This window comes from Protobothrops mucrosquamatus, unplaced genomic scaffold, assembly GCF_001527695.2.
Source record: "Protobothrops mucrosquamatus isolate PMUCROS unplaced genomic scaffold, P.Mucros_1.0 scaffold_6, whole genome shotgun sequence".
Taxonomy (NCBI): domain Eukaryota; kingdom Metazoa; phylum Chordata; class Lepidosauria; order Squamata; family Viperidae; genus Protobothrops; species Protobothrops mucrosquamatus.
The window spans coordinates 2,325,805-2,335,925 of record NW_015386082.1 but is presented as its reverse complement, the minus strand read 5'-3'; the positions used below and the strand labels follow the sequence as shown (position 1 = coordinate 2,335,925).

Here is a 10,121-nt window from a genome sequence, read left to right as displayed (position 1 = left end):
GCGCGCTGATTTCTCACTTACTAGATCTATATTCTTTTGGTTGTGGTGTAGGAGCTTCTGATTTGGGCCCTTCTGAAAGAAAAAGACAAAGGGGCATAAATAAGACAGTGGGCAAATCAAAGAAATCGTGGCAGGGTAGCCTCTCTGCATTTAGCATGGAATTGTCCTGTTCCAATTCTTTAAACAGATTTACGGGTAACGTTTGGGATTCTTCTGACTTATCTGGAACAAAAAAGTTCCTTTTATGCACAGAGGAAACAAAGTCCAAAAAGTGCTCCCCTCCCTCTGAATGATGACTTCTGTGAATTCCCTCTTCCTCCAACATCCCCCATGCAATCTCAGGAAGCATCTAGATTCTTCTGGCAGCAAATTTTTAACTCTCACTTTCAACAGCCTGCACTCCACCCATGGCTATTTACAACCCACCTGCATCTTCCATAGCTGACATTTGTCTATGGAGAGTCTCAGTCATCCAGGTCATGGTTGTCCCAAAGGTGCTTTTTCAAAAGGCAACTGGACTATCTTGGTTTTTCCTTGAAGAGGTTTCGCTTCTCAACTAAGAAGCTTCCTCAGTCACAACTGAAGAAGCTTCTTGGATGAGAGGTGAAACGTCTTCAAGGAAAAACAAGAAAGTCCAGTTGCCTTTTGAAAAAGCACCTTTAGGACAGCTGACATTTCTTTTATTTCTCAGAATAACACTAATTTAACAGAACTAAGCTTTATTGATACTACCTTTAGTTAACTTTAGATCTCATCTTGAAGTTTGTTTATTCATGTCAGAAGCATCACAATTAAAACAAGGCATACTATATGACATAACGTTTAAAATATAAAATACAGGATTTAAAATATGTATAAGTTAAACAGATCTTGCCCAGAAACTAGCAACATTATTCTGAAGTTCATGGTAGCGCACAACAGTCCATCTAGAAATTTTACTCTACTGCTACTACTCTTTGCTACCCCAGAGGCAGGGAAGGATTTGATTGCACTATTGCAGAGCTCCCCAACCTTTTGGATACCAGGGACCGGTTCCATGGAGAGAGGGTTTTCCGCGGACCGGAGGGGGTGGTGGTTTTGTGTGCTGCCTGCATCCCGTGGATAGGGCTTTGCTTGTTTGTGCAGACCGGTTGCTGGCATGCCGCAGCCCGGTACTGGTCCATGGACCAGTGGTTGGGGACCCCTGCACTATTGGGCTGGTTGGTATCCTAGCCTGGGAACCTTTTATTCCAATGGCCAAAACTAACATTTCTACATAGTGTCTAAAGTTACGTGGGGGCTCCAGAACCACATTCATAGATCACTTTAAGCTGGTATGAAGTGAGGATGTGTTTTTCAGAACTACTCTGTACTATGTATGTATACCCACCCCAGTCTTCTCCCCAGGTGAAATATGGGAACCCAAGAGCCATGACCTTATTGAAAGATAGGAGCCAAGTGCTCTCATCCCAAGGCAAAAAAGGAATTTAGCGCCAATTCAAAGTAATGTTATATAGTTAAATGCTGTAGAAAGACCATAGCTACCTTGTCCACTTGCAAACATGGTTCTCCATGATAAACAATAGTTTAGCAATATAGGTGGTCCTCAACTTCTGACTACAACTGAGCCCAACATTTCTGTTGCCAAATGAGACATTTGTTAAGTGAGTTTTGCCCCGTTTTACGACCTTTCTTGCCAGTCGTTAAGTGAATCACTGCAGCTGTTGAGATGTAACATGGTTAACGAAATTGGGTTTCCCCATTGACTTTGCTCGTCAGAAGGTCGCAAAAGGTGATCACATGGCCCCAGGACACTGCAACCGTCATAAATATGAGTCAGTTGCCAAGCGTCTGAATTTTGATCGCATGACCATGGGGATGCTGCAATGGTTGAAAGTGTGAAAAATGGTCATAAGTTACTTTTTTCAATGTCATTGTACTCTGAATGGTCACTATAGGAACCGTTGTAAGTCGAGGACTATCTGTACTATCTGACAAATCTTATTAACTAAAGTCAGTTAATTTTTAACATTCCAATAGATTAGCAATACAGCTGGAATAAAATGTGCAAACCGTGTGTGTGTGGCTTTTTTTGTCATAGAACACCCAGAACGGACTTCCGGCACCTTTTTTGGATGGAACCTTGTAGGGTAGGCAAGGCGGGTTGTTTGACGTGAGTTCCGGCACCTTTTTTTTTTTTTTTTTTTTTTACAAAAAAAGCACTGTGTATATATATATTCACATACGGTTTGCATATTATATATAGCAGTAAGTAAATGAATAAATAAAAGCACCTTTTTTTTTCTGTTCCAGAGGTACACCCAAAAATCGTTTTGTAAGTTCTTTGAGGTTAAAGGCTTTCTGATAAACAGTGCCTAGCAGGTTTTGATCCAACTCTATTCTGGGAACAAACACATCAGTGAAGGATACCTCCCGCAGTTTTGTTGCTCTCTGAAATAAAGTATTAAGATATTGTGATAATCTGAACCAACAAAGAGCTCCTTCCACAGTGCTCGACGCATTATATAGTGGAGTATTTATTAAATGACTAAACATACATCCTGCATTTTCTTTTTTTAAACAGACCCCAGGCAGGGAAAGGCATGCCTCTCTCAAATGTCAGTATTTATTAATTCTAGGAGTTGAAAACTAACAACACCCAGGGAGCATCAGGTTGGGTGGGTTAAGCTAGGACTGCTACCATTATGTATTCTTAGTTTAAAGACACTAGAACAGTGGTTCTCAACCTGTGGGTCAGGACACCATTTGGGGTCAATCGACCATTTCATGGGGGTCGCCAAGCAAGGCTGTCCACCATTTTTTTTGTCTGCCATTTTTTCCCCCTTTTCCGGCGGGTGTCTTACCTCCCTTGGGCTGGGCCAGCTGGTGGTCGGCCTGCTCCGTCTCTGCCGCTTGCCAGCTATGCCTCGGCTGGCGCAGGGGGCGGAACCATGCATGCACGGCGCTCCCGGGCAGGGAAAGTCCTCGACTTATGACTGGTTGGGTAGTCCTCGACTTACGACCAGTTTAGTCCTTGACTTACGACCGGTTTAGTCCTCGACTTACGACCAGTTTAGTCCTCGACTTACGACCGGTTGGGGTCGTGGCATTAAAAAGGTTGAAAACCACTGCACTAGAACAAGCATCCCCTCTCTGTGCAATTTTCTGTGCAACTCTTTGAATTATCAGCAAAGGGGGAATTTTGAGAGTCCAACCCATACATCTGTAGGACAAGCAGCTCAGGAAAGATTTCACTGGAGAAAGTGCCTCCCTAATTGGAGAAATTAGGGAGTCCTTTAATCACTGTTCAGAAGAGTTTCTCCCAACTGAACATTACCTTTAAAAATGTGATGTCATCCATCTCCGTCAAGGTCATTTCAATTTCATCTCTCTCCTTCTGGATTTCATTCTTCTTCTTACCCAGGACTGTATGGACGTATTCAAATTTATCGAGGACTCTTTTTTCTTCTGCTTTGATTGTCTTCCAAGAATCCTTTTCTTCTTCATGAATTAAGGCTACTATTTCTAGGAATTCTGATTTCAGCAATTCCAGCTTCCGACTAGTGGTATTCTGTAGGGGCAATATCATCAAAATAAAACATGATTTGGAAATGAAGTAATGCAACATTACTTATTAGGAGGCTGAAAAATGGAGAAGTTGGGAGACCTTTGGAGGAAGAACTGGTGGACTGAATATGGAGCTGACAACCACAACTAAGAATAAACAGTTGGTGAACAGCTGCCCAGAGTCACCTGACAGTGAGATGGGCGGCATATAAATATAAATAAATGGGTGGCATATAAATATACATAAAAATAAAATAGACCAGCTCTATGAACCTCTTCAAACAAAGAGAGGATGGTAGATCGCCCAATATTGCTTTCAGTTACTCCTCGTGAGGAGACCACAAGGCAGTAGTCTTCTATAGGCTTTGAGCACAGGGAGATGAGGGAATAGCCATCTTGCTCAAACTATAGTTGGCATCTTTAAAGTACTTCCTTTTCTAATCATATTCAGAAATTGCTTAACTACTTTTCAGCTATTAGAAATGTTTGAATTGACAAGTCTGAAAACATGAGCAATTCTGTTTCCAGTCCTTAAGTAAACCAAATTTTAATTACAAGATTAAGAAAAGCAGGATAAAAATCTAATAAATAAATAAAATAAACTTTAAAAAAATGCATTGAACAGCAAAAAGCTAACTAAGACTTTGACATTAGAAAGTTATAAACAGCTTAAGGGTCCAGATAGATTTGAAATAAGATTTGGGAATTATAAAGAATCCTTCCAGTGGAGTCTTTGCACTTGTTTTAAGTAATTTAAAAAATTAGACAGCAGAGAGAACTAAAGATTTTAATTAAAACAGAATACATAAACTTGATTAGCAGCTACAAAACAAAGCAAAATATTATAACACTGGAAATACAGAAGAATATTTTTGAAAAATGGAACCAGAAGTTAATATCAACAGCAACAATGGAGAAATTTACTTCTATCGCTAGGCTGTGTCCAAAAGTTGTTTTGGAAGAAATGGCAAAAGAGGAAGACGTTTTCTCTGACAAGAGTGAGACAGAATTGACTAAAAGTAGATCTATAAATGACATGGCAAAAGATGTCTCACTGGACATATAAATCAGTTAATGCTTTAAAAATCAAAAAAGGATTACAAATAATAAGCCAACCTGCATAATTCACATATATTGGATTTACAAAAGAGATTTGTTACAGCTTGGATGAATCTTATGAGAAGGGGCAAAAAAATAAATTAAAAGAAATCAAGTTCTACAACATTACGTGACTGGATGAAAGATTAAGATTGTTAGATCTTGTAAAAGGAAGAAGTTGGTTTATTGGATAGGATGAATTAAATATAGGATGAACTGAATCTTCCTCAGCAAATGACTATATCTGGCTGATCTAGAAAGTTAAGTGGAATAGATTAGGGCAGGGGTAGGCAACCTTGGCTCTTTTATGACTCGTGGACTTCAACTTCCAGAATTCCTGAGCCAGCATGGCTCAGCTTGGAAACCTCTCCCTTTCCCCTCAGCATGGCTGGCTCAGGAATTCTGGGAGTTGAAGTCCACGAGTCATAAAAAAGCCAAGATTGCCTACCCCTGGGATAGGGTTAGCATTTGAAAGTGAAGTCACCAGAAACTCTGGAGTTGTTGACTAGACGGCAAAGTTGAAACAAACATTCCAAGGAAAGGCAAGGGCAGACTAATTCTTCACCAGGTGAGAAACCTACATACAGGTAGTCCTCGACTTACAACAGTTCATTTAGTGACCATTCAAAAATTGAAACGGCACTGAAAAAAGTGACTTATGATCAGTTTTCACACTTACGACTGTTGTAGCATCCCCATGGTCATGTGATCAAAGATCAGACCTTTGGCAATTGACTCATATTTATGGTGGTAATAGTGTCCCGGAATCATGTGATCCCCTTTTGCAACCTTCAGATTCACTTAACATCATTTTGACTAATTTAACAACTACTGTGAATCACTTAACAACTGTGGCAAGAAGGGTCGTAAAATGGGGCAAACTCACTTAACAACAGAAATTTTGGGCTCAATTGTGGCTGTAAGTCGAGGGCTACCGATAAGTGTGTACATGAAATCATGAGTCAATTCAAAGGAGGCATTTTTTTAATAGTACAACTCAGTCTTAAAATGTTTCAAAAGAATTGTAACTTGGTTTTTTTTCCTATTTGTCTCCCAGCTCCCTAACTCATATATTACAAAATTCAAGTAAATGGTGACAGCAGAAGGCAATATTTGAAATAGCAACCTCTCTCTCTCTCTCTCTCTCTCTCACACACACACACACACACACAATATCTCACTAAGCACAATGCATAACTCCAAAGTGGGGGTCTCTATATCTTGAAACCAGGGCAGCCCCCTTGCATTACCACCTCCTGATGGCAAAGAGAAGTGAGCTTCCGTTTAAAAAAGAATTCTTTCCTTACGCTGAGTTGCTTTTGTTGAGCTCGTACTTGTTCCAAGGACTTAGCAGTCTTGTCACTGAGGGCACAGAGTTCTGCTAATCTCTTCTTCAGCTGTAACTATAAGGGAACAAAAAAGTCTCCTTTAGATTAAAAACAACATCCGTGCCAGCTACTAAGGAAACAAAACCACTGGTAGGGGATATAGATTTGCTTCAGGATTCTGATTAAAAGGGACACATCTGCAGTCACAACTTCAAAAAAAATGAGTTTTTTTTTTAAACGAGGTTTTTAATGTTGTGCAGAGTGGGGGGGAAATGGCGGACCAAAGATGGAGGTGACAACTATGTAGATAAATATGGTTTCAATCCGGCCAAAGCCAGTACACAAAAAAACAATCAGAATGAAATAAAATAGCAATACCAACGGTGTAAAAGTCTTTTTTAAAACATAAAATAAGTTGTTATCAATCCAGCTTTGGAGGTTTAGGGATGTTAGCTACTGAAACCCATCACTTAGCAACACATGACAGAAGCTACCTTATTTGAAGGATGGTGGTTGACATAAAATTCAGTGACTTGGAGCATGTAGGAAAAAGGGAAATATATGCATCCTTTGGCTGTTAAGGGAAAATTGAGCAACACAGAGTAACAGATGCCATATAGCAGTGATGGCGAACCTTTTAGAGACTGAGTGCCCAAACTGCAACCCAAAACCACTTATGTATCGCCGGGTGCCGGGTGAGCATGGCCTGCTGGGTGGGCGTGGCTACAGTGATCATGGCAGATGGCAGATGAGTGGGCGTGGCCAGGGTGGGCATGGCCAGCTCGATGTTGTTCCTGGGGAAGGATGCCTGTTGGGGGCTGAGCAGGGTTGGGGGAGATCCAGGGGGTCTCTGGTGGGTGGAGAAGTGGGCAGGAGACTCGTCCTGCGGGGTGAGGTGAGTCAAGGCGAGGCAGGGTGGGGTGCCATTGTCGCAGGGGAAGGCGAGGCAGGGGCCGGGGCGGCTTCTGCCTGACACCATTGGCCCCCACACACAGAGGCCAGCAAGCACATGGGTGGTGGGATGCATCCGGCCACGTGGGACCTTGGCAAATTAGCGGGCGGCTGGTTGAAGAGGATGGTTGCCATCTCTGGGGCATGGCGCACGTGCCCACAGAGAGGGCTCTGAGTGCCGCCTCTGGCACGCGTGCCATAAGTTCGCCACCACTGCCATATAGCATATATGGGAGCATATATGGCAGTGGTTTTGAAACTATTTGACCCTATTACCTCTTTTTCTGGTCTTGCATGTCAACCCTCCCGCCCCAAAATCCAAACCCACATTATTTTACACAAGTATTAATTTTTATTATGGTTGCTAGGAGGATCAGCCAGCTGTTTAGACTGGATATGGCATTTTTACTCACCTACTGAGTCCTTCCCAAGGACCTGGGATAGGCAGGTTGTTTGATGGTGTTAAAGGTATCATTACTATTTATTTCAGCAACAACAGCAGCCCCATACTGGATCTTTGGCTCACCAATAAGTGATTACAAATTGCTCTGTTACCCTAGGGCAGGGGTAGGCAGCCTTGGCTCTTTTATGACTCGTGGACTTCAACTCCCAGAATTCCTGAGCCAGCCATGGCTCAGGAATTCTGGGAGTCGAAGTCCATGGGTCATAAAAGAGCCAAGGTTGCCTACCCCTGCCCTAGGGTCTGCCCAAATTACCTCCCCCCCTTGGAGATAATTACTCCCAGTTTAAGAACCACTGCTATGGGGGCAAATTCTGATATAGACCTACTGAAGGTGGAATAGAACAGAAGGTAGAATAGGCTGAACCTGATTGGAATGAAGAAATGAGTAACAGGATGCAATAGCCAATTGCTATCTGGCACGTTCCACTTGTTTGTTAAATGGATCTGGGATCAGGCTAATCTCATTTTGGTATCGTATATCTAAAAGCCGTTCCCTAATACTTTTCTTAACCTGGATGCTTGTAATCATCAGATAAGTGGGGGATTATTTTGGAACAATGTCCTCACATTTCAAGCAGACTTGGAACTTTGAGGGAAAATGTCCACTTAATACATAGGGCTCTTCGCTCAGCCCCTACTACTGGAAAATATATATATCCACAGGTCTCACTGGTAAAAAGAGATCCATGGATGTACAGAGAACACTGTTCTACTCTATCCTGCAGGCAAATTGTGAAAGAACTGAAACAGACAAAGGTCATGTGGACAATTCTCCACTGTTGAAGAACTGCTATCAGTGGGGCTGCCTTTGAATACTTGTCCATCATAAATAAGCTGATCAGATTGCAAAGAAAAACTCAAATGCTGAGCATTCCAAAACATAGTTCTCAACATAAAACAAGACCTATGAAGACATGACAGCACTGTTCCAATATTTGAGGGGCTGCCACAAAGAAGGGGGGGGGGTCAAATTATTATCTAAAGCACCAGAAGGCAAGATAAAAAACAATGAATGGAAACTAATCAAGGGGAGAAGCAACCTGGAATTAAGGAGAAACTTCCTATCAGTGAGGATAATTAACTAGTGGAACAGCTTGCCTTCAGAAGTAGTAAGGGCTTAATCACTGGAGGCTTTTAAAAAGAGACTGGACAGCCCTTTGTCTGAAATGGTATCCCCTGTTTGTGCAGGGGGTTGGACTAGAACAGGGCTTTTCAACCTTTTCACCCATTGTACCACTTTTAGGATATGGCAACATCCAAGTACCACCAGCAAGGTGTGAAAAACTTTATGACCCCCCCAAAAAGTGATAAAAGTACAGGTAGTCCTCGACTTACAACAGTTCGCTTAGTGACTGTTCGAAGTTACAATGGCACTGAAAAAAGTCCCCCCCAAGCCACAGCCGAGCAAGACACCTGCCTGCCCACCCGGCGGTGCTCTTCCTCCTGTCCTGTCCGAGGTTTTCATTGTTGTGAGCATTTCTGTTGAGGATTGGCAGTGGGGATGGGGTGGGGGGTGTTTGGTTTTTATTCCCCCCCGTCTGTTGGGTGGTTTCAGCAGATTTTGGCTACTTCACATGACCCTGGGACACTGTGACTGTCATAAATATGAATCAGTTGCCAAGCATTTGAATGTAAATCACAAGACCCTGGAGATGCTGCAACATTCCAGCTGATCGGCGCTTCTTCTGGGCTCAGCAGAAGTGCCAGGATCAGTGCTGCTTTCCAGCTGATCGGCGCTTCTTCAAGGCTCAGCAGAAGCGCCAGGATCAGCGCCGAGCTCCAGCTGGAGATTGGCGCTGATCCTGGCGCTTCCACTGAGCCCTGACAACCCTGCAGCTCCAGCCAACTCTCGCTCAGGCTTGTGCGGTGCTGTCACCGGTTCAGCTCATTTTCCTTCCCCGCTATCACGTACCACCTGCCAGGTGCCAATGTACCACAGGTGGTACCCGTACCACTGTTGAAAAGCCCTGGAAGACCTCCAAGGTCCCTTTCAACTGTTATTCTGTTATCTTTATAAATTCAAGAAACATTTAGCAATAGAAGCTGCAGCAAAAGCATTTGCTCTCATCCTATACAAAACATAGCATGAAACTGCTTCTCACTGACATACACGTATCAGAGAGAAACATAGTCACTTTCTTCCCCTGTGCATATTGATCTATATTTCATAACTGGCTGTAAGAGTCAAAGGCTAAGGTTTTCTATACAGAGAGAGAGTTTTTGTCAGATTCATCTTCCACAAGATTCCTATAGCAGAGCAAGAAAACACAAACCTTCCCTACTCAGGGTTTTTCTCCCCCAAACTTAGGTTTTTACATTCTTTTAAAGATTAAGTATGGATTTAAAGTCATTGAAAGTTTTTGTGAACACAGCGGGATACAAAGCCAATAAACAAGTCTGACCGTTCAAAGTTAGAATGGCATCAAAGTGACATGACCATTTTTCACACTTATGACTATTGCAGAATCTCCATGGTCACATGATCAAAATTCAGATGCTTGGCAACTGACATGTATTTGTGACACTTGCAGTGGTTCATATTTATGACGATTGCGATCACCTTTTGCGACCTTCTGGCAAGCAAAGTCAATGGGGAATCCAGATTCACTTAACAACCATGTTATTAACTTAACAAATGCAAGGATCTACTGAACAACTGTGCAAAAAAAATTGTAAAATGGGGCAAAGCTCACTTAATGGATGGAAACTAATCAAGGAGAGAAGCAACCTAGAAT

The 10,121-nt window shown here is 42.4% G+C and overlaps 1 protein-coding gene across 1 annotated transcript in view; it reads right to left on the bottom strand.

Annotated features, from left to right (window-relative positions):
• TRIM25 (tripartite motif containing 25) overlaps window positions 1-10,121 on the bottom strand; it is a 24,825-nt gene that overhangs the window by 11,977 nt on the left and 2,727 nt on the right. The window contains exons 2-5 of the mRNA XM_015815527.1: window positions 5,952-6,047; window positions 3,317-3,550; window positions 2,274-2,430; window positions 22-72 (exon numbers count right to left, since the gene is read on the bottom strand). Coding sequence (XP_015671013.1) covers window positions 22-72; window positions 2,274-2,430; window positions 3,317-3,550; window positions 5,952-6,047 — 538 coding nt within the window. The remainder of the gene's footprint in view (window positions 1-21; window positions 73-2,273; window positions 2,431-3,316; window positions 3,551-5,951; window positions 6,048-10,121) is intronic.